At 41.0% G+C, this 25,270-nt stretch overlaps 2 protein-coding genes across 8 annotated transcripts in view; one reads left to right on the plus strand and one right to left on the minus strand.

Annotated features, from left to right (window-relative positions):
* The window catches only part of ERCC8 (ERCC excision repair 8, CSA ubiquitin ligase complex subunit), a 60,701-nt gene extending 38,158 nt beyond the window's left edge, over positions 1–22,543 (minus strand). For 3 of the 4 annotated variants that reach the window (XM_073344006.1, XM_073344010.1, XM_073344007.1), the window contains exons 1-7: positions 22,361–22,543; positions 17,584–17,679; positions 17,314–17,415; positions 14,493–14,616; positions 9,790–9,871; positions 8,649–8,717; positions 6,737–6,803 (exon numbers count right to left, since the gene is read on the minus strand). In XM_073344006.1, coding sequence (XP_073200107.1) covers positions 6,737–6,803; positions 8,649–8,717; positions 9,790–9,871; positions 14,493–14,616; positions 17,314–17,415; positions 17,584–17,679; positions 22,361–22,437 — 617 coding nt within the window. In that variant the 5' untranslated portion in view covers positions 22,438–22,543. Of the gene's footprint in view, positions 1–6,736; positions 6,804–8,648; positions 8,718–9,789; positions 9,872–14,492; positions 14,617–17,313; positions 17,416–17,583; positions 17,680–22,360 lie in introns of those variants that run through there. The other variant, XM_073344008.1, reaches the window with a different exon arrangement.
* A 240-nt stretch (positions 22,544–22,783) lies between these two features.
* NDUFAF2 (NADH:ubiquinone oxidoreductase complex assembly factor 2) overlaps positions 22,784–25,270 on the plus strand; it is a 131,077-nt gene continuing 128,590 nt past the window's right edge. The window contains exon 1 of one of the 4 annotated variants that reach the window (XM_073344026.1): positions 22,784–23,066. In XM_073344026.1, the coding sequence (XP_073200127.1) occupies positions 22,940–23,066 (127 nt within the window). In that variant the 5' untranslated portion in view covers positions 22,784–22,939. The remainder of the gene's footprint in view (positions 23,067–25,270) is intronic. The other 3 variants (XM_073344027.1, XM_073344028.1, XM_073344025.1) reach the window with 3 other exon arrangements.

The raw sequence follows: 25,270 nt of genomic DNA on the forward strand, positions 1-25,270 counted from the left end.
AAGTGTCAGAAGGCCTTTAACAAGCTTAAAGCGACACTCATGTCTGACCCTGTACTAAGGGCCCCAGACTTTGACAAACCCGTTCCTAGTAACCACAGATGCGTCCGAGCGTGGTGTGGGAGCAGTTTTAATGCAGAAAGGACCTGATCAAGAATTCCACCCTGTAGTGTTTCTCAGCAAAAAACTGTCTGAGAGGGAAAGCAACTGGTCAGTCACTGAAAAAGAATGTTACGCCATTGTCTATGCTCTGGAAAAGCTACGCCCATATGTTTGGGGATGGCGTTTCCACCTGCAAACCGACCATGCTGCACTGAAGTGGCTTCACACCGTCAAGGAAACTAACAAAAAACTTCTTCGGTGGAGTTTAGCTCTCCAAGATTTTGATTTCGACATCCAACACATCTCAGGAGCTTCTAACAAAGTGGCTGATGCACTCTCCCGTGAAAGTTTCCCAGAATCAACTGGTTAAAATCGTCCTTGAGATGTGGAAAATATTGTTAGTCTTTATGTACTTGGTAGTATATTTAGAGATGCATGTGTCTTATTAACTCTGTTTTTCCTAGAGCTCCAGGAAGAAATCCCAGCCAGTGTTTCACCCTAGCTGAGATTTGGGGGGCGTGTCATAAATACAAAGGGAAGGGTAAACCCCTTTGAAATCCCTCCTGGCCAGGGGAAAGCTCCTCTCACCTGTAAAGGGTTAAGAAGCTAAAGGTAACCTCGCTGGCACCTGACCAAAATGACCAATGAGGAGACAAGATACTTTCAAAAGCTGGGAGGAGGGAGAGAAACAAAGGGTCTGTGTCTGTCTATATGCTGGTCTTTACCGGGGATAGACCAGGAATGGAGTCTTAGAACTTTTAGTAAGTAATCTAGCTAGGTATGTGTTAGATTATGATTTCTTTAAATGGCTGAGAAAAGAATTGTGCTGAATAGAATAACTATTTCTGTCTGTGTATCTTTTTTGTAACTTAAGGTTTTGCCTAGAGGGGTTCTCTATGTTTTTGAATCTAATTACCCTGTAAGATATCGACCATCCTGATTTTACAGGGGGGATTTCTTTATTTCTATTTACTTCTATTTTTTATTAAAAGTCTTCTTGTAAAAAACTGAATGCTTTTTCATTGTTCTCAGATCCAAGGATAGTGGTAGCATGATAAATGGGAATGAGGATATGGAGGTAGACATCACCATATCTGAGGTAGAAGCGAAACTCAAACAGCTTAATGGGGCTAAATCGGGGGGCCCAGATAATCTTCATCCAAGAATATTAAAAGAATTGGCACAAGAAATTGCAAGCCCATTAGCAAGAATTTTTAATGAATCTGTAAATTCAGGGGTTGTACCATATGATTGGAGAATTGCTAACATAGTTCCTATTTTTAAGAAAGGGAAAAAAAGTGATCCAAGTAATTATAGGCCTGTTAGTTTGACATCTGTAGTATGCAAGGTCTTGGAAAAAATTTTGAAGGAGAAGGTAGTTAAGGACATTGAAGTCAATGGTAAATGGGACAAAATACAACATGGTTTTACAAAAGGTAGATCGTGCCAAACCAACTTGATTTCCTTCTTTGAGAGAGTAACAGATTTTTTAGATAAAGGAAACGCAGTGGATCTAATTTATTTAGATTTTAGTAAGGCGTTTGATACTGTGCCACATGGGGAATTATTAGTTAAATTGGATAAGATGGGCATCAATAGGAAAATTGAAAGGTGGATAGGGAATTGGTTAAAGGGGAGACTACAACGGGTCCTACTGAAAGGTGAACTGTCAAGTTGGAGGGAGGTTACCAGTGGAGTTCCTCAAGGATCAGTTTTGGGACCAATCTTATTTAATCTTTTTATTACTGACCTGGGTACAAAAAGTGGGAGTGTGCTAATAAAGTTTGCAGATGATACAAAGCTGGGAGGTATTGCTAATTTAGAGAAGGACAGGGATACCCTACAGGAGGATCTGGATGACCTTGTAAACTGGAGTAATAGGAATAGGATGAAATTTAATAGTGAGAAGTGTAAGGTCATGCATTTAGGGATTAATAACAAGAATTTTAGTTATAAGCTAGGGACGCATCAACTAGAAGTAACGGAGGAGGAAAAGGACCTTGGAGTATTGGTTGATCATAGGTTGACTATGAGCTGCCAATGTGATATGGCTGTGAAAAAAGCTAATGTCGTCTTGGGATGCATCAGGAGAGGTATTTCCAGTAGGGATAAGGAGGTTTTAGTACCGTTATATAAGGCACTGGTGAGACCTCACCTGGAATACTGTGTGCAGTTCTGGTCTCCCATGTTTAAGAAGGATGAATTCAAACTGGAACAGGTACAGAGAAGGGCTACTAGGATGATCCGAGGAATGGAAAACTTGTCTTATGAAAGGAGACTCAGGGAGCTTGGCTTGTTTAGCCTAACTAAAAGAAGGTTGAGGGGAGATATGATTGCTCTCTATAAATATATCAGAGGGATAAATACCAGAGAGGGAGAGGAATTATTTAAACTCAGTACCAATGTGGACACAAGAACAAATGGATATAAACTGGCCACTAGGAAATTTAGATTAGAAATTAGACGAAGGTTTCTAACCATCAGAGGAGTGAAGTTTTGGAATAGCCTTCCGAGGGAAGTGGTGGGGGCAAAAGATCTATCTTGCTTTAAGATTAAACTCGATAAGTTTATGGAGGAGATGGTATGATGGGATAACATGGTTTTGGTAATTAAATATTCATGGTAAATAGGCCCAATGGCCTGTGATGGGTTTTTAGATGGGGTAAGATCCAAGTTACCCGGGAAAGAATTTTCTGTAGTATCTGGCTGATGAATCTTGCCCATATGCTCAGGGTTTAGCTGATCGCCATATTTGGGGTCGGGAAGGAATTTTCCTCCAGGGCAGATTGGAAGGCCCTGGAGGTTTTTCGCCTTCCTCTGTAGCATGGGGCATGGGTCACTTGCTGGAGGATTCTCTGCTCCTTGAGGTCTTCAAACTACAATTTGAGGACTTCAATAGCACAGATATAGGTGTGAGGTCTTTTTTAGGAGTGGTGGGTGAAGTTCTGTGGCCTGCATTGTGCAGGAGGTCAGACTAGATGATCATAATGGTCCCTTCTGACCTAAATATCTATGAATCTATGAATCTATTTGGGTCTGTGGTCACCTATGCAAATTGGTGAGGCTTTTTATCCAACATTTCCCAGGAAAGGGGGGGTGCAAGTGTTGGGAGGATTGTTCATTGTTCTTAAGATCCAAGGGTCTGGGTCTGTAGTCACCTAGGCAAATTGGTGAGGCTTTTTACTAAACCTTGTCCAGGAAGTGGGGTGCAAGGTTTTGGGAAGTATTTTGGGGGGAAGGACGCATCCAAACAGCTCTTCCCCAGTAACCAGTATTAGTTTGGTGGTGGTAGCGGCCAGTCCAAGGACAACGGGTGTAATATTTTGTACCTTGGGGAAGTTTTGACCTAAGCTGGTACAGATAAGCTTAGGAGGTTTTTCATGCAGGTCCCCACATCTGTACCCTAGAGTTCAGAGTGGGGGAGGAACCTTGACAGGGGGTGAGATTCATGGTTAGCTCAATCTCCTGTGGGAAGCAGGTTCCATAACCACACATCCTTCACCAAGGATCCTCTGTCACAAATCCATGTTGAAACTTGAGCTCTGTGTGTCCCCGTCACAGCTGCTACACATTGATATTTAGATGTAGTAAGGAAGTCAGCAGGACATGGACTGCTTAAACACTTTGAACTCTAGGAATGAGATGCCTTCAACAAGGGGTGAAGTTACCTTTAAAAAGCAACAGGAACCCATGAAGAGGCCTGAGATAGAACTCAGTTCATAACTAAATTTGGAAATTAACTCAAATTAACATTCAGAACATGACAGCTTTACCAGCTGAAATCTGATGGATCATACACCTTTTTTTCTCTTCTCTGAAAAGCTTTCCCACTTTTGCACCTATAATCAGCCCCAGTTTTTCTACTGCAGCTAGAGAGTTCTTCACTATGTTCCTATAAGGCAGTATTCTTGAAGAAAGATGAAGATTCTCTCTCTGTCCTTTGTAACTGTATCCTGTGAGAAAGTCATCCTTAGCAGGTCATCCATCAAGGAACATACATAAATCATATCTTTGGTCTGATTTCTCAAGCCCCACATCTTCTCATTTGTCAATAGTGAACATCTAACTCTACCATTTGTTTTCTTCTCCCTCTTATCTCTGTGCCTTCTTCAAGCTACTTCTGTGTGTAACGCAGCAGCCAGGATTGAACCTGGGACCTCTGAAGCTTAGTGTATGAGCCTCTACTGTGTGAGCTAAAAGCCAGATGAGGTTGTAGCAGACTCCTTAATCTCTAAGTGGTCTAAAGTGCCACTAGCGGGGGACAGAGCCCCACACCCAGCAGGCCCTTGTTATATATGCATGGACAGATATTCCACTCCAAGTATCTATCAGTTTTCCAGATCACTTGTGATCTATAGTTGTGAACTATACTCATCCTTAGAAAGGAACCTGTTTTATTGCTGCAATCTGTCAGAGATGATATACTGTCTCCGTCATATTCTGTTTTTTCTGTTACGACACGAACGTGAGTCTGGAAAGTTGATTCAGTGCTGTGGAGTATCCCTGGTAAATTACATACACCCAGCACCCCATACTTCCTGGTCATGTCCTTCCAGCTGTCAGCAGAAGCTTAAAGCTTTGCAACAAGCCTCTGACAAGCCTTGGGATATTCTTCCTCTTTTGAATTCGTTATGTCATGTCCAGGACCTTGATCAGTGAAATCTACAGAATCTAGTGTTTTTGTGAGAAACTGAAAACCTCTCTCTGCTTGTACTGTGTGAAAGCAGCATCACTGTCACTGCGTGAACTGCACCTCTGACCTCTCCTTTCACCCTCCACATCCCTTGCTATCTTCAGGTCTCAGGCCTCTAACCATCGCTTGTGATTCTCCCATTCTCAGACCAGATCCCGGGTAGCAGTCCCTTAGGACAAACACTGATTGCCTCAGCTGGTATGACTTAGTCTCAGACCCTCCAGGGCAATGTCAGCGATAATCAGAGGCTGTCACCGGGCAACTGGGTCTTAAAGGAGAGAGTCAGGGCCTAGCTTGCCCGTGTCAGTTCTCTGAGAACTTACCTGGGAGTTACTGCTTGCCTCAGGTGACTGGTTAATGGTCAATCAGTAGAGAAGCACTCACACCCTATTAAAAATGAGTTCAGTCAGAGGGAGTGCTCTCAGGAGGAAGGTGCTTCTCGGGAGGAGAGGCTTGTAAGAGGAAGGCAAACCCAAAGGGAGACATCCCCTTAAACGGAACAGGAGTATCCCAGGGGAAAGAACTGGGAGAGCTCCAGAAGAGAAAGTGTTCTCCAGATTGAGGGAGCAGCCGTACCCTGAAGGGAAGAGATCTGAGACTTTTCCAGGAGAAAAAGATGAGTGATCTGGGAGAAGGAGCCAGACACTGTTCCATGGGTGAAGGGAAAGCATAGTGAGAGGATCTTTCTTACAAGTCTTGCTGACACCAATGCTAGCTACAGTTGCTTCCAAGTAACAAGTCTCTTAAATTCTTGAATGCAGAGTTCAAAGGTACAATAGTCAGTCACCAGCGTTCTTAAAGCACTATAAACCACAATAATAGATCGTAGAAGTGCAAACCAAGCATAAAGAAATAAGAAAGAGACACACCCCACACTGTCTGCAGGCCCTTGTCCTGAACAGGGACCTGCAATACCCTTGCCCGAACAGTGAGATGGGAACTGACAGCAGTTCTGGAGTTTCATGAGCCGATGTTGGCTTCTGTTTCTGATACATCACCAAATCTATGCCTCTGACCAGGCTAAGGTGACCTTAGTTATCAGCCTGCTGAGAGGAGACGCGTTAGTCTGGGCCTCCCTGTGGTAGAAGGCCATAGTCCAGTGCTGTCGAACTGGGATGCCTTTCTCCAATCAATGTCAACCATCTTCAATGACGCACACTGATTCTGAATATCAAGGGGACTAGCAGGGGCAAGACAGAGTGGCTCACTATGCAGTGCACTTCTGCTGCCTCACAGCAGATACAGAGTGGAACAAAGCAGCAAAACTGTACCAATTCTGGCGGTGGTTGAAGGAAGAAATCAAAGATGAACTGGTCTGAGATGTCTACAGGTCTAGACTTCTCTCTGGACTTTACCATCTGCATAGATAATTGGCTGGGAGAATAAAGAGACGAAAAGACGTCTGCATCCCTTGTATCCGTGTGCCATGACCTCATCTTCTGTATCACTGGCCAAACCCATGCCTCTTATATATGCTATCCATGCACAAACTCAACCTATAATCTTAGGATATAGTTACACTGTGGCTAGAACAGCTCTCTAGCATAGATGCAGCTTTCACCAAAGGAGGTGTTTTTCTGCCAATTTAAGACTTCCCCGAATGACATTAGCTACGTTGATGTAGCTGCGTCTATAGTGGGGATCTTCTTGGCAGAGCTATGTCAGTCAAGGGTGTTTATTTTTCACACCCTGACCAACATAGGTATGCTGACATAACTTAAGTGTAGACCAACCCTGTGTGCACCATTTGGATAGCTCTTCAATCCAATTTTTCCCATCTAGGATCCACAGTATCATGGTAGCATAAATACTAATGCAGACCTTCACCTCAAATTAATATGAAACTGTTGTGTATCCAAATATTTTTTCTAAACAAGTCATTCATTTACAATGCTTTCTGTAAGTCATTTTACTGCTTATTTACATTACAGAAATAGTTTTTACCTTGCAGTTGCCAAGACATACTCATAACGTGGGGACCAGGTCACTGCCAGCACTTCCTGTCTGTGACCTACAAATATGGTACATGAGAAATTTCAGGTAACTTATTGATAAACAACTTTTCTGATATAAGTAAATGTGGCATATATCCAAGAGAAATGCAATTGGACTAATCTACCAATTTACAACTACCATTAATATTCTGGTATTAATTTGGAGTGAATGGGAAGAGCGTTCCTTATTTTGGATTATTGGCAGTTTACTTCCCCCCTTTTGCTTGGCTAAGAATGCATTCAGCTGAAAGTGATATAAAGAATACTAAGTTTACCTCTCTATACTTTACTAGCCCAGATGCCTTTATCGTTCTACAGCTATGCTAACAAAAGAATAGCACATACAACTACTAAGACTACTCCATTACTGTTACAGAAGTTTTAACAGTAACATTTAAAATACACAGATGTAAAAACAATTTAGTGTCAGTTTTTATTGAGCTATTTTAAAAATATATATATATTTATTCAGCAGATCCTCATTCCTATATCTAGATTATTTATTCTACTCCTTACCAACAGCCCAAATTTGAAGGTAAGTGTGTGTTTTCTTTTGGTCTCTTAGCAGCACGAGGACCATGCACTGCTTATTGGATGGTGATACAATATATTTAACAACAAACTATAGTGGTTTTTGAGATCTTCAAAAAGATGTCTAGAAAAACTACAAACAATAGAAAGTGTTAGGCAATCTAAATATAGTGTTGCTACTGTGCCACTTATAATAAAATGGGCATAAGCGAGCAAATCTGATTGATAAAAAGTAGGTTAGATCACATACATACATCTTTGGCCTTATAACCAAGAGTTATTTACATTACTTCCTTCTGTACATCTACATCAGTACACTCAACATTTCATCATTTATATTTCCCTTGTAGTGTTTCATTTCAATTACCCACAACCAACTCAAACACCGAGGCTTTCCAGAGCATAAAGCCCTAGAGCCTCCTAACATTATTAGATAAACGTAAAGGTTCAGATACTGCTGTCCTTATGTCGAGTAATATCTTACTCCCCGAGCCTCTGAAGCCAAAGAGTCTTAAAGAAAGTCCATCCATACAAAATCTCTGGAGGATATTTTGTTTAAAAATATTAAGATTTTGTAAAAAACGCGCACACACACCACACACAATCTTCATGAACACAAGTACAACATTCCTGGAGATCCTAAAACAACATTTAAACAAATATTAATCTATAGTGAGTCAGAACTTCAGATGGTGTAAATTGGTACAACTGTGTTGATTTTCACCAGCGGAAAACTGGGCCCATTATTCTCAAGGGATGCGATATGGAATTTGCCTTTTTACAGAACGATAAATGAAAAAGCTCCCCAGAAGTCTCTTAAAACTTTCAAATCTTAAAAATATATAATTTGTTTTTAAAAATAAACTACATTAACTAGATAACACTTTTGCTCAGCTAATTAATATTTTGATTGAGGAAGTCTGAGTTATGCAAACAAAAATACCGTTGAACATGCTTTTTTAATTTTAAACGTATAAACTAATTTTCCTCCAAACTGGTTTCACACATGCCTAGTAACACTAGAATGATTTAAGACTAACTAGTACTCCAGAAATCAGGGTTTATTATGAAAATTCCCAAAGACCTAAAATGATAGCTGTTCCTTAATTAATATTTGTGTTCTCCAATTCAGTAGCACTAGAATAATACAAAGAAGAACCTTTCTCACTGTGTAATTTTCACAACTGGTACTAAACACATCAGTCACGTTAGTTACAAAGAACACATTGTTTATAGTGTTTCTTTACACTGGCTGGATTGTGTTTCTTTACACTGGCTGGTTTACTTAAAGTAGTTACTGTTTAAAAATTATGTTTCAGGCTAAAAAGTACCCTGCAGAATTTGAGAACAGGATCCAGACTTCAAGTCACAAAGCTGTACTTCGGGGCTTTTGGTACCAACTGTAACAAGAAAAACAAGACAACGTAAAAAAAAACCAACTCTTAACAAGGAATAAAAACTCTAACAAGTCTTACTACAAAGATATAAAGAAACTATCAGCTTCATAAGATTTCCCACACATTTGAACTGATCAAATTTCCAAACAAACAGATTTATATTTTCAAAGTCTCTGCATACAATTCTACTGAATTCCTCACATTAACAATAGAATCATAGAATATCAGGGTTGGAAGGGATCTCAGGAGGTCATCTAGTCCAACCCCCTGCTCAAAGCAGGACCAATCCCCAACTAGATCTTTATTAAACTATATTTAAAAGGTTGTTGGGGAGGAGTTCTCAGACTTCCTTTGTGACAACAAAAATTACTATATGACCCCAGAAGGAGGGACCAAAGCCTGAGCCTGCTGCCCCAGGCAGGGTGACCAAAGCCAAAACCTAAGGGCTTAAGCCCCAGGCAGGAAGCCTATAACCTGAGACCTGCTGTTCAGGGAAGTCCTCAGGCTTTGGCTTTGGCCCCAGGCCCTAGCAAGTCTAATCCAGCCCTGGCGACGCCATTAAAACAGAGTTGGACCCACTTTGGGATCCCGATCCACAATTTGAGAACCGCTGTTGTAGGGGAAACAAGGCTGCTCTTTTTTTCTAGATTTATGAATTAAGAATATGGTCCCTTCTCTAAATATTTTTTTTTAACTGACAACAGTAAATACATACAGTATACAGTACACATTCAACTCCCATAGATCTCAATACTGATTTAGCTGCATTAATCTGAGTAGTGTGTATTTAGAAACACTAGCTGAACCATGCAAACTCGGTGGTGTGTGGTTTGCTCATTTCAGAAATGCAAAGGAAGTACTTTCCTTTCATAAACAGTATAAGCCCAAATGAAGTGATTTTATTTAGAAAATGACCTCAGTTTTACAAAGTCTTTGATATCACTTGCCAGAAAATAGTCAAGACTGTTGCATATGAAAAAAGTCATTGTAGAAAAAGGAAAATGCTAATTTTGAATCATTTGCCTCTTACTACAACCCAAACATAGATAGGAACTTCTTAAAAATGTATACATACCTGCTATTAAGCAATGCTTGGTAGCAACTGGAGACATATGATGGCTATAAACTGTTCCCTCAAAATTAAACACATCTGCAGGCTGGTAATTAAAACAAAACATCTATCAGCTTTGCCCCTTGATTAATATCATAGTGAGAATTTGTATCTCTTCTTTAAAATTGGTTAAGCATTTTTAAAGTTAGAGTTACTGTTTACAAGGCTGCTCACATGCCACCTCTCTACTGATTAAGTGCCTAATCATGCAAATAGTCATGCTACCAGAACTAGACATCCAGCACTGGCAGGGCATAGAGCTAACATGGCAAAGAGTAATAAAGCCTGGAAGAAAATGCTCTGATTACAGTGACAAGGGGGAAAAAAAAGGAGGAAGGAAAAGCAGCAAGGAAGAAGGTGGGGTATGTAAATGGAAATCAGTGATAACAGGAAAGAAAGAAAATGATGTATACTAGAGCTAATACTTGTTCTTCACATACAAAACATGCTACCTCAAAAAAAAGGATATAAAGAAAAGGTAGAAGCAATAGCGAGTGGCTAAATTGAAGTGTCACCTTATATAAAATAAGGGACCATATTTAAAGTTATTTTTCCCCATTTTCTGTTGGGACTCAAGCGGTATGTTGACAAGTTCCTGAAATCAACTCTGTTTTATTGCTTACATACTAAAACGTAAGCCATTAAATACACATTATGTGCAAGAAGACTGATAATATTAGTGTTAAGAACCTTGACTTCTCAAATTTCCTCACCAGTGTACTCAATTTTTCAACATCAATGTTGCATTATTGTCACGGTTCCCAAACTGTTTCGTACTGTCTCCCCCTTATTGATATTTTAAAGCTTGGTGGCTCCTCACAACCAAATATATATATTTTTAAACTGACTCAGGACACTAGATTCAAGAAGGACATGAGTTTGGACCGTTTTGTGATTTTATTCAACTACATACTGTTCATTACAAAATCTGATCTGGGTTTTTAAAACTATAATTTTAAAATGTGGATTTTTTGGCGTGACCAGACACAGCCTAAGATTTTATTTGGAAGAACCGACCTGTTTCAAACTACATAGCTGTGCAATGTTTTATTGAATCTCTGATAGCGCCAGTCATAAGTCACTTTAAAAATTTAAATTACTTCTGTGTTTAGAGTAACAGCCGTGTTAGTCTGTATTCGCAAAATGATAGATTTCCACTCCACCTATTTCCCCTTGTTTTTTCCTCCCCCCCTCCCCTCCCCCCCCGACGTTCTTGTTAAACCCTGGATTTGTGCTGGAAATGGCCCACCTTGATTATCATACACATTGTAAGGAGAGTGATCACTTTAGATACGCTATTACCCACAGGAGAGTGGGGTGGGGGGAGAGAAAACCTTTTGTAGTGGTAAACACCCATTTTTTCATGCTTTGTGTGTATAAAAAGATCTTCTATGCTTTCCACAGTATGCATCCGATGAAGTGAGCTGTAGCTCACGAAAGCTTATGCTCAAATAAATTGGTTAGTCTCTAAGGTGCCACAAGTACTCCTTTTCTTTCTGTGTTTAGTTTTCACAAAAATGGTTGCTGACTACTTAAGACTCAGAGAAAACTCAAAGTGAAAGGAAGCAGCACTTTCATAGCTATATCATGGAGTTCTTTGCGCTCTGTCAACAGAAATGCAGAATTCCTGGTTTGTAAGATTTGAAAACTTGGTGTTCTGAATAAGATCTCTTGACAATTCTAATATATATATATATTTTTTTTATGATGAGATAATAAAGGTTGGAATGGATTCAAATGTTAGTGAGAAGGGGTTTCAAATCCAGTTGGTATCCAGAGATTCATGTTCGATTCTAGGACAATATTCATCAAAATAGGAATATTATCCAAACAAAAAACCTGGCAGTCCCTTCTGACCCTATGATTCCATAAATGAGTTAATATTTGGTCTTTAATAGCATTTTTATCAATTTTACTCTATTCAAAAGTTTGATAACACTGGAAATATCTCAGTAATTTCCTTTTCAACATGGCACCGCCAAAGGCAGCACCTGTTCATGAATCTCCCAATTTTATGTTTCATATCGATTATATTTGTATTCCTACCTTGAAGTGTTAGGTTCACGGCATTAAATTTGCCCGATTTATCCACCGGGGAAGCTAATGTAGTCAAGAAATCCATATTACTCATGTTATCTGCAAGATCTGTTTCCCAAGAAGAAAAATTCTGATTTTGCCAGGCAATTCAAAGATGCATTGTAACACTTTCTCATGTGATAACCTCCTGACTTTACTGTGAAACAGAAGCTGAGTATGGTTACAGCCTCTCTCTTTGCACACTAAAACACTGTGTATTCACTACCTGGGATTTTATAAAATTACCACCACCACTGAAGGCCTCATGTACTTCAGGTCGCAACTTTTTCGATGCTGATGCCTGGTGATGAATTGTTCTGTGTGTCCAAATGATGTCACATCTTTACTCGTGCTGCAACCCCACTGTTCTTCCTGGCCATGGCTGCTGCCTCACCACACAGCACAGCACACCTACAGTGTCCAATTAACACCTTCATCCACCATGAATTTATCAAGGATCTTGAATATTTCCTCACTGGTTGTTCAGGGTTTCTTTGCAAAATAAAAATTCTTCAACTATTGAACTTGCTTTGACAAATCTCACACAACACAGAAACTGAGCCAGGTTGGTTATGTTTGTGGATTCATCAAGCTGTGGTGAAAAATATTGACTTCTTCACTTGTTCTACCAACTGGTCCTGAACATTTTCTGCATGGTCATCAGTGCATCAATGGATGGGATTATTTGACATGGGAATGGTTTTCAGTGCCATGACTGCTTGCTTCCCAATCTTAATTCTTCATATGGCTATTGCTGGTGGAAGTGTAAAGGTCTTGCCAATGGTGTGTGTCTGCTTGCATTCTGTAATTCACATGCCTATAACATAAGATGAGCCTAAGGCTTTTGAAGAACAGAACAGTTGCTTCTTTAGACATGACTTGTTTTTATTCTTCTTGTTTCTGAAGGAAAAGTTTGCGGCTCTTGTTTACTAATTCCAGGGATTTCGTTTCTAAATGTCTCTGTAGCTTCCCTGGCCTCATACTTTCACTTACTAACACTTGAAAACAAAAGGCCACATTGTGCCTGTAGACTTTTTGCAGTAATACTGAGACACAAATTCCAAACAGAGTAACTATCGTCATATTGTTTACTTTTCTTCCTTTTCTGTTTAACTTTATTAAGCTCAGTGGTTTGAGCACTGGCCTGCTAAACCCAGGGTTGTGAGTTCACTCCTTGAGGGGGCCATTTAGGGATATGGGGCAAAAATCTGTTGGATGATTTAATTGGGGATTGGTCCTGCTTTAAGCAGGGGGTTGAACTAGATGATCTCCTGAGGTCCCTTCCACCCCTGATATTCTATGATTCTATGTGAGGGTTTATGTTTAGTGGCACATTGTGTCCTTCTGACATTTTAACAATTACGTAGTACAATAGATCAAATTTGGGACTTTATCTTTAACGCTGTGGACAATATCAGGTAACTTTATTTTTATGTTTCCTTTTTAAAAAAATAGTTTAAAATTGCTTTTTATTTTAAAGAATGAACTCAAATCTTTTGGAAATATACCATTTTGTGGCAGTTTGTACACCAATTGTCCTTTATATACAGTTTACATTTTGTAACTCATTCTAAGAGGATGGTCTAAACTCTAAAGCAGTATCTGGTTCTTGCTAAGCACGCAACACGCTTTGAACAACAAAAAGGCAACGCTACCTCCTCCCTCCACAAAAACATAATTATACATCTCAACGTTACACTTTTAAAAGGGCTTAGAAAATAATAATTTTCACATCTAATTTAATCAGAGAAATATTGTGTATTGTGTCCTTGGGATGATAGAATCTCCAGTTTTCATGATCTTCTCACCTTAATGCATGAGGCAATATTCTTGGCAAACAAACAATGTCAATGTAAGTCCACTGATATATGAAATAAGAGAGATTTACCACAGTCCAAAATTCATATATCAGCTATTAGAGGACAGAATTTAGTAGCAGATAAATGGCCTGTAATGTGTAAACTTTATTTAAGTCATGACAAATTGATTAGTGTTTCTCCTCATGGTTTCCCTCGTTCTGCTGTTTTAAAAGCTTATCAAATCCTCTCACACAAATATGGCAAAAGGTTTAAGCCATCAAAGACATTGTTCATATTGTTTATAACAACAGATGTGCTCCCACAGCACACTACCAGTGCTATGCAAATATGATAACCAACAATTAATATTGTTCAATAGGTGTTCAACACCTCACAAGAAATAAACTATGCTCTCAGACCAGTTGTTGCTGGACAAATGTACATAGCACAAAATCTACCATCACAAGTCACGTTTTTATTGGCAGGCTACGCAGAAAAAACAAGCAATCAAAGACTCTGAACTACCATATTATTGGTAACATAGAAGTGGTTTCTAAAACAAGGCCGAAGCATGCTGTCAAATATGGGAGTGCCTAAACTTCTGCCCTCGTATTCTGTGCCTACAATTTTGAATGCTACCAACCTGACATTTTTCATCCTTCAAAATGCTGAGTGAGTCAACTCTCACTGAGTTCAATGGGAATTTCAGGCACACTACCCGCAAAACAGGTGCTCAGCATATCACAAGGTCGAGCGCATAGGAAGTTTGGAAAATAATTAGTAATTACTTACTTGTAATGTGTTTGTATCCCATATTTTCAATGTTTTATCAAATGAGCTTGATGTAAACATGCCAGTGTCACGAGGATACCATTGAACCGTCTCTACGCTGAATTTGTGTACATCAGGATGGCTCCTATAATACAATAATAGAATTGCACTGATTAGGGTCAGCAGCGTCTTTTTGATTTGATACTAGCTGACCAAGGTGGGGGGGTTTAATTATTTTTACTCTTTTTTTTTTTTTTTTTAAACTACTGGGTCTAAATTTTCAAAAGTAACCAGTAATTTTGGTGCCTCAATTTCTGAGGGACCAATTTGAGCCCCCTTGGGGCTGATTTTCAGAAAGTGCTGATCATCTGCCCTCTCAAAACCAAGCTATTTTGAGGTGTAGTCACGCTTCCAAAAGATAGGCTTTGACATTTAAATATTATTGTAGGGCCCGACTCTACAAATAGTTATGACCCTGTTGAGTTCTGCTGACTTAAATGGGATTCCATATTATATGCACAAGCTTTCAGGATTGGGGTCTTTAACAATTATTTGCTAATGGTAATGTTAAATCACAACTATGACAGAAGTGCTACAAAATTTTACTATTTTAGTATGTTGCTAACCACACGGTCTTTGTTCCAGTAGTATCTTGGTCAGATCAACACTTAAGGGAATTTAGATAGTATCTTGCAACACAGGTCCTGTTTGATTTAATCTTCACAGGCTCCTAAATACACTTCAGTTTAATGATATCTTGAGAACCAGTGAACTATTTAAGGTAGCATATCAGAATCTCAAGTGGTTGTTGAACTACAATTGGATCTCTGCTCCTGTTAGTATCCTTATCGCTGAAAGTTTCATTCCTTTTAGATGTTCCCAAAGCTCACTGTCATTACAAGTGAACTCAGGAAAATAAAATGGCAGGGATCGAGACTTAGAAAAATGGTGAAGAGATAGTGAGCTTCAGGACTCTAGGATACTCTCCATCAAGTCCATATGCAGATGTATCATGGTGTTACAACACAGAGGAGAATATCTGCCTTTGCTGTAGATACAGCACAGAATCACCCAGTGGAGCTGTACAGACAAGTTAAGTGTCTAAGCAAATATATAAGTTATAGGAGCAGCTGTTTGTGGTTGGTTGGTTTTTTTAAATGTTGACTACTCTAGTTGTTTAATTAATAATACGTGTAAAAATAGGAATCTGCTGATGATACAGTTGCATAAAACTTTTCATCCAAGGAGTTCAATACTGTAAAACATTGGATATTTTTACAGAGAGGAAAATTGGAGGCACACTGAGATTGTGTGTTGCCTAGGACCTCACAAAGCATCAATGGCAGAGTCAGCAATAGAAGCCCAGTCTCCTGATTCACAATCCTATTTTAACCAGTAGAAAACACTGCTTTTCCTCTTTTCAACTCACAGATTCCTTATTCTGACTCTCTCATATTATCCCACACTGAAATTGACCATGTAGATGTACAGTGCTATGTCTAGTCATAAGGACAATAATGTACACTTCACTCTCTTCAGTAGACTGGATAGAATCTAAAGTAATATGCAGCTAGTTACTGATGAAGTTAGAAAAACTATTTTGAGGATTCTAGACATAAATGATCCATGCAGTGGTAATCTGGAATTTGCCAAGGGCATGCTTGAATGAGGACAGTCCTAATCTTACTGGCAAAAGACAGGCCATAAGTTTATTCACAATTCATTCGACAATATTACAGCTAAAACTGACAGAGAACTCAGTATATACAGGTTTCAGAGTAACAGCCGTGTTAGTCTGTATTTGCAAAAAGAAAAGGAGTACTTGTGGCACCTTAGAGACTAACCAATTTATTAGAGCATAAGCTTTCGTGAGCTACAGCTCACTTCATCAGATGCAGTTTCCACGATATGCATCTGATGAAGTGAGCTGTAGCTCACGAAAACTTATGCTCTAATAAATTGGTTAGTCTCTAAGGTGCCACAAGTACTCCTTTTCTTTTTGAGTATATACAGGGTTATCCTATAGTAGAATTAATGCATCTGTATCACCTCCTCACAAGTCCCCAAAGCTCTTACAGATTTGTCAGACTTTCCCTGCAGCTCATAAGGATTTGTTCTTTTTATGTATTTATTGTTCTAGCAGAAGCTGCCCATCCTTGAACTTAGGAAGTTGGGCCTCCCACAAGCAAAGACTTTTTCTGTGTCTCATGATAGTTTGGCCTTCCCTGCAGGAGTTAGTGGTTACCCTTTCCTCTTATTCTCATGGCTGGATGCTTAAGGCCTAGAAGCTGGGTATGTGAACCTGATACAGCATCGACTACTGCAGCAAAGATTACCTACAACAGTAGAAAGGCCTAAATTGTGACAGGAAAAGAAAAAGATGATAGAGCATGCATCAAAATGTGGTACAGGAACAGAAGATACTTTTGTTAACCTGCAGTCTCTAGGTCTCCATCCTTATGGGTGTCTGGACAAACTAAAATCATAATTAACGTTACGTGAATAAATCCCAGAATTGGAACAAACTCTTAAACAAACATAACAAAATTACATAATACACACTTAACAACATAAAACATTAAATAAGAGAATAATTCTGGATCTAGCCTTGAATGAGGCCATCATTATGCTTCTTAGTGTATATACAAAATATATTATACTTTTAACTGTGTGTCATCAATGTTTTTTTATCAAAGTTGTCTGGTCCTATGTGTGATTAGCGTTTTATGCAGGAAATAAAACACTAATGTGCAACAATTTGTGAATTCAATGCAAAATATATAATAAAATTGCTAAAAATATTTCATAGTGATTTTTTTTTTTTTAAAAAAAAGGTACATACCTGCCCACAGAACAAATTGCTTTACATGTATAACATGGTTTTCTGCTGAAGTTTTCAAGGTCATAAAGTACAATAACACCATCTGACCCACCTGATAACATGCTGTAAGAACAAACATAACATAGCTTTTAGATATCTTACATTCACAATCTGTTCAAAGTAAATCAACGTTCACATTCAGCAAAGTAATTAGTTTTAATCATAAATGATTAAAACTAAGTATTCATTCTATAAAATATACCTGATAATAAAACAGCACAATTTACTTACTATCTTCCCTCAACAGGTTCAATATCCAGGGTGTTAACACCAGTTCCATGGATTCTTTCCACATCTCTATCTTTGTTTAACTCCAAGCTTAGTACCCTTTAAAAAAATAGAATATATCAAACCATGAATGGTGAGAATCAGGAAGTACTCAAATTTTACCTTTTCTTTAGTACAACAAAAAAAAGTCAAATTTGTGATTCTCAGAATTCTTCTTTGACTCAACACATTCAATTATTACCCTTTACATTTTAAAGTACATTGTCAGACTTGATGTAGAACTAAAAATAAGAAAAAGATTAAAGTGTGACTGGCGGAAATTACCACACTGTACATTATTTGGAGGTGGAGGACTACAAATCTTTATTAAGCAATTAATATCAACAAATGTATGAATGAAAATTGGCATATAATGCAAGAATCAGAAATTTTAAAAAGTGAAATGAAATGTTTATATACTTTTAGATCTACTATATTCACAAATAAGTTAGTCTTCATCCCAACCATGATCATCTGGTAGTTTATTTAATAAAACTAAGGACACCTAGTGGAAAAACCAGTTATTTTAGTAAATGAAGTGATTTATGTTATACAGAATGAATAACAAACCACCACCACATGATAATTACAACAAAGTTAAATGTTTTCCACATCTTTTGTATCACTAAGAAAGAAACAAAAAATTACACTCTAATGAAAAGTATTTTTGATAAAAATTCAAATTCAGCTAACAAAACATCAGAGCATTCACTGTGTTATGGACAAGATTTGTTTTTACTCCTAATTTGAATGATCATTCAAATCCAGCTATTGTTGTAAGGGTCAATCAAGCAATTTCCTACTGTTGTAACTGACAAGAATAACTACAATTTTCCTCAACATCTGATCAAAGATAAGAAAGATACCTGGTCTTAAAAAAATTCAAATTAAGCAAAAAGTGTTTTGCTGAGATCACAACGTGCTCTGAGTTTATTATCCAGGATAAAACAGCACCAAAAAACAAAACAAAACAACCAAACACTCAGCATTTTATAGATTCAGAAAAATACTAAGTAGTCATTTGACCAAAAGACACATGAATAGCAAAATGAAAATTCATGAGAAAAATATGGTGAGTTTATAGTTGTGAGTTTATTAAAATATTTCTACGACAAAGTCCTTTCACATTTTAATTGATGTCTTCTAATTACTGCAAAGTGAAACTATCTTTGTAGCTTTGAACAAGCTAGGTCAGTGTTTCCCAAACTTGGTACAAGAATAGTAGCTGCGGGAAGCAGCAGCCAGTACGTCCCTCAGCCCGCGCTGCTTCCCACTGCCCTCATTGGCCCGCAGCAGCGAACCGTGGCTCATGGGAGCCGCGACTGGCCGAATCTGCAGAAGCAGCAAGTAAACAAACCGGCCCAGCCCGCCAGGGGCTTTCTCTGAACAAGAGGCGTCACAAGTTTGGGAAACACTGAGCTAGGTGATAACCAGAAACACCTTTTGATCAGTTCTTTGGTTTGATGACTTAAGGCTCCTCTGAGTTATGAAAATATGTTATACACCAAAACCCAGCTCCTTAAGCGGAGTTAGAAATCCTGCTTCTATGTTATGAAAAATCTACACTCTACTGAGCATTCCTTTTGCCAACAAAAGTACAGGAAAAAAAATCACAATTTATACACACAAAATGAACATCCAGTTTTCAAGGTGCTGAATGCCTCCTGCAGTTGAAGTCAAAGGGAGCTGGAAGTGCTCAGCACTTTCACAGATTGGCACTTTAGAGATTGCTGCTAAAGTCAAAATTTAACTACTGTTCTTATACCAAAAGTTATTTATTCTCTATGGCAATCTGGAACTAAATGCTGTGCTAAAGGCTAGGGTGTAGCAGATTGGATATCTTCCTGCAGCTTAATTTAAATTAAAAAAATTATGGTTCTGTTGACTTAAATACAGAAAATGAATAATACAATCAGATGTTTGGACTGACAATGCATAACTGCATCATAGAGATTCTTGGGAGAAGCTGAAGATTTTGGCAGCTGGGTAGGTGTACACCTGAGACTCCTGGTACCTGGAGAAGTGCAGGATCCAGTTTGGGATTATGGAAAACACATAACAGACCGTGAAATCTGGTCTTTCATGTGCTTTTACCCTATACTATACAGATTTCATGGGGGAGACCAGCATTTCTCAAATTGGGGGTCCTGACCCAAAAAGGAGCTTTGGGGGGGTCACAAGGTTATTTTAAGGCGGGGGGCACAGTATTGGTACACTTACTTCTCCACTGCCTTGAGAGCTGGGTGGCCGTAGAGCCGCAGCTGTTGGCCAGGCGCCCTGCTCTGAAGGCAGCACCCTGCCAGCAGCAGTGCAGAAGAAGGGCAATACCATACCATGCCACCCTTGCTTCTGCATTGCTGCTTTCAGAGCTGGGTGGCCAGAGAGTGGTGGCTGCTCACTGAGGGCCCAACTCTGCAGGCAGCAGCGCAGAAGTAAGGGTGACAATACCATCCGTATTTCTGTGTTGCTGCTGGTGGTGGCACTGCCTTCAGAACTGGGCAGCTGGAGAGCAGCAGCTGCTGGCCAGGAGCCCAGCTATGAAGGCAGCGCCGCCAGCAGCAGCACAGAAGTAAGGGTAGCAGTACTTACAACACTCCCTACAATAACCTTGTGACCCTCACCTCAATTCCTTTTTGGCTCAGGACCCCTACAATTACAATTCTGTGAAATTTCAGATTTAAATAGCTGAAATCATGAAATTTACAATTTAAAAACTCCCATGACTGTGAAATTGATCGAAATGGATGTGAATTTGGTAGGGCCCTAATTATGGGATAATGAGATTAGCTGAATATTTCTGCTAAAATCATTCTCAATGAACCTTTCAACAATATTGACATATACACTGTCATCTTTAAGTTTCACAATTAACATCTGATATAAAATGAGAAATTCATGCCTCATATTTATTGTTTTAATCTGACTGCAGATTCACGAGGCTTTGGTGTACTGGTTTTCACACAGGTCTAGTCTACACTAGAAAAGGTTCTCTGTTATAGCTACATAAAGAGAATTATGACTTGAGAAGACCTGCAAGGCCCAACCATAACTCATAGTGATTTATTTCTGAAATGTTCAGAAAGGAGAAGCCACATAAAATTCTTTTAGCTATGAATCTCAAGATGTTCACATGAGTGTCTGTAAACAGGTATAAAGGATGTAGAACAAATACACTTTTAGGGGGATGAAATAAGCACGCCATGTTAATGTGTTCATTGTGTAGGATGCAACTTAACATTTACAATGTCATGGGGTTTACTGTAGCATGTTACAACACAATGCTACGTTTTGGCAAAGACAGTATCCTACTACCAGGCATTGCAGTGGCTGCTGTGGTGAAATGTACTGCACTAAAGCCAAACTACTTTGCATGCAGCAGGTAGTGGAAGGTAGGTAGCAAGCATAAGTCTGACACACATTAGGGGTAGAGCATAATTCTTGTTTCAGAAGCATAGCCGTGTTAGTCTGTATCAGAAAAAACAATGAGGAGTCTTTGTGGCACCTCAGAGACAAACAAATTTATTTGGGCGAATGCCACAAGGACTCCACGCCATAATTCTTGTGTAACTTTAAGAGATTACATAATGCAGTTAAAGTGTACAACTGCAATGAAAACAGCCAGTAATATACATAACTTTGCCCAACCTAAGGCCAACAGGCTAGATCACTACTTCCATGTAGTCAACTCTCATTTGATCACAAGTCTTAGTAATAGTTGTAATTTTTTTTGTTAAAGCCCCAGCTCCATGAACTGTGTGATTACATGAGAATCTCAGTTTTCATTTTCTAAGAAGGAAGTTTCCAGCCTTAGTGGTTACAGAAAAAAGTTTAGACATGTGAAACGAAACAAGAAAATTCAGAAGGTAAGTAAAAAGAACCCAACATACATGCTTTTAAATACCTTATTTCTGGACTTACATGATTGTTGGCTGCTTGGGGTTGGCATTACTACTACCACCTCTAGACAGAACACCTATTCTAGAGTGACTACTCTCAGAAACAATGTTGTACATAATCGCACCAAGTAATATAATCCTCCACAGGGGAAGAAATTATTTAATAAATAGCCTGTCCTCTTTCTGAGTTTTTCTTCAAACAAATGTTGGTATGGAGAGCTGCCAAAAAAACTTAATTGGAAATGGAGGGGACAGGGGAAAGCAGAGAGGAAGTAGGAATAGAGAGGAAGAGCGTGACCCTTGGTTTCATCCACTGACACTCAAACTGGAAAGGAGGGTAAAATACAGACAGACGAGCCCGACATGTCATGCCCAGGAGCTCGCCGTGACAGGGCACTTTCAGGGCCTGCCATCCCAGTCCAAGTGAAAAGCTCTGGCCCAGCAGGGCCCTGTCGATGTCTGGTGCTGGGCAAAGGACGACACTGGTGTAAAGACATCATCCCCTACCGGGTGGAGACACTGAGTCACGGCCCCGTCACCCGGCCCTGCCTCCCGCATCCAGTAGGCGCAACACAGTGCGCGGGGGTGAAGTTGGGCAACTCTGCCGCCGCCTCACTATCCGCGACGCAGCTGTGGCCCAGGGGCCGCGCAGGGTCCTGGCTCCCCAGGGCGAGTGAGGTCTGAGGCGTGGGCAGGCACGTGCAGACCGCGGACGAGGAGAGGGGAATCCCCGGACTTCTCCGGGGCCTGCTCTGCCCGGGCGAGGCCATGGGCCCGGACCGCACAGTCCGAGGCCAGCCCCAGCCGAGAAGAGACTGAACTGCAGAAGCCGAAAGACTCTTTACCTCCGGGTGGACTCAGCCCGGCGCAACCGCAGCGGATCGTCGAGACCGGCCTGGCGGGCCGAAATGAAGGCCAACATGGCGGGACCAAGCCAGTACCAGATCAAGGAGCGCCGCCATGTTGTGAATAGGGTGACGCCGATTGGCTCAGTGCGAAACGACCGTGTCCAATGGAGAGCGCCGTTATTGAATAGTCGACAGCCTGCCTCTGGGCAGGAGGAACAGAGGTGGGGGCAGGGCACGTACACGGCGCTCACAGCGTTGGGGGCGCGGCCGAAGCGGAAGGGGCGGGGCACGTACACGGCGTTTGCAGCGTTGGAGGCGCGGCCGAAGCGGAAGGGGCGGGGCACGTACACGGCGTTTGCAGCGTTAGGGGCGTAGCCTAGCTGGAAGGGGCGGGGCACGTACACGGCGCTCACAGCGTTGGAGGCGCGGCCGAAGCGGAAGGGGCGTGGTAGCTACTCGGCGTTCTCGGGCTCTGGGCGGGGGCCGGGCGCTTGAAGCCGCTGGCCTCGCCCCTGGGCGGCGGGGGCGTTTGCGGCAGAGCGCGCGGGTCTCGCCTGGCCTGACTCGCCCGGCGGGATGGGCGGGCCCTGGCGGCTCCTGCGCGCCCTGCGGCTCCGGCTCCTCGGGCCAGAGAAGGAGCATGTGGGCAGCGACCAGTTTGGAAACAAATACTACAAGATCCCCAAACACCAAACCTGGGCTGGTAAGAGCGGGGGGAGGGGCTGCCACGGACTCCGCAGCCTTCTCTTGGGAGCTTGCTGGGCCTGCCTCCGGCAGAGCCTCTGCAGCTCAGCCCACCTATAGCGTATCCCCTCACCGTCTGCGCCCGGGCCCCCAGCCTCACCCCAGGCACTTCTGACCCCACCCCTCCTGCCCCCAGCCTTCTTCCCTAAACCCACCCCTCCTGCCGCCATGGCACCCCACTCCCTCTGCCCCGAGCCCCCCCCCCAGGACCTCCCTAGCGCTAGGCTCCCCTCATTGTTTCCTATATCCGACTCTCTTCTGTGCTGTACAGGTTCTTATACCGTGCTCATCATCCTGGTGCCTGAGCGCCTTCCAGTAGTTCATTAAGCAGCATGACCGCACGTCTGTCACATGTTTGTTCTCTCATCTTCTCCCCAGGGTAGACCTGGGTGCAGCACAGGGTCTTGTGGTCGGAGTTTTAAACAAGTAGATATACGTATGGCTGTGTGTTTATATTCAAGAAGGCAGTGTCAAGGAAATGAGCTAGACACTTGGAATGGAAAGTGGTGAGATTTGTGATGGCCTTAGTTCTCAGGGGACTTCATTCCACAGCCGAGAGGAACTTTATTCTTACCATTGAGGGTTCCGTTGGGCCAGAGGAGTGAAGGGGTCAACATGGTCTTTGTCACAGAGCTTTAGACCGTGTTTCATATATCCTGAGCGGTGGGCCCAGGACATGGAGAACTTTGAAGATGATGACTGAAACCTTGAACTTTCCCCCAGGATACCCACTACTCCTGCTCATAGCCTCCTTTGCTTACATCCTATCCCTTGCCAGTTTCATCTTCCAGAGTACCCATCCTTACAACTTCTCAATACTTCCTCTCTGGCAGCCTCTCCACCAGCCTGTGTGGTCCACCATGTTCATAGGTTTACCCTTTCCTAGACTGTTTCGTGCTCAATCATTTAATCTCCATGTACATTGCCCAGAAATTCCCTTGCATGTCTTTTGTGTGTTTCTCCTGCTTTCCCTTAGTTCCCTATACGCCCTCACATTCTCTATAGTTTTCTTTAGGCTCCTAACCCAAGTACTTTTTTTCTTCCTTCAACTTTGCCCTACTGTTTCTTCTCAGATCAGGTAGCAGCATACTGTATTTTAGGGGCTGTTTTGATAAAGACAAAAATGGGGAGGATGTGCCTCTGAACTAAATTTGTTTAATATCGCTGTAATATTGAATCAGGTTCTTCACTTGTGGTCTAGTCTGACTCTGTTACCTGTCCTGGTGCTTTCTACTAATAATGCAATTTCCATTGGGGGAGGAGGCGGGAATTTGAGAAGATTTACATTAACAATAGTAGAGGGCTGTATATAAAAAGAAAATAAGTGAACCAGGCTTGAAAGATTAACAAGATTCATTTCATAATACTTTATATATATATATACAGGGTACCCCCTGTATACATTGGGGGTGCGTTCTTGAAAAGGGCGATGCATACCAGGGAATTTTTCCCCATAAGAAATAAAGGAATAAGGGGGGGATGCATTCACAACTTCACCACACTCACCTATGACAATGCTCTTTTTGCCTAAACAGTGTACCTTTTTACAGTGACAGGTCATACAGTACACATTTTGCACATAAAACATTGAATAAAATAATGTGGAACCCTACTAACGCCATTCAAACACATAGAACATTTTAATTATGTAAATACAGTACTGTAATACAGTATAAAACTGTCAATGCTAAACTTAGGTAGGGGAGTGGCGGGGTTTTCTTGGGCTGGCCTTTTGGTTGCAGAAGTCTTAAAAAGGATTCTATCGACGTCTGCTCTCCTTCATGAATCTTTGAACAACAGATCTCCTTGTAGCAAGCCACTGCATCATTGAGAGCCCTGGAGACTTCGGCAGACTGTTCACAAAAAGAATCACCGCTCTATGATTTCCATCATCTCATCCAGCAATTCAAAAAAACAGGAGAGATTCTTTGTCCTCAGACTCCTGGCTTCCTGCCCTACGTCATCGTCCTTGCTTTCTTCAGATATCCGTTGTTGGTCCAGCTCAGTCAGTTCTTGATTTGTCAGTTGCTCAGCGTGAGACTCCAACAACTCCTGTACATCTTCTTCCTCCACCTCCTCAAAGCTGACATCCTTCGGCAGCTTGACAATTTCTTGCTTGAGAGCAGGAATGGCATCAAATCCCACAAAGCTGTGGACAGCATC

The sequence above is a fragment of the Lepidochelys kempii genome, chromosome 5 (genome assembly GCF_965140265.1).
Source record: "Lepidochelys kempii isolate rLepKem1 chromosome 5, rLepKem1.hap2, whole genome shotgun sequence".
In the NCBI taxonomy this organism is placed as follows: domain Eukaryota; kingdom Metazoa; phylum Chordata; order Testudines; family Cheloniidae; genus Lepidochelys; species Lepidochelys kempii.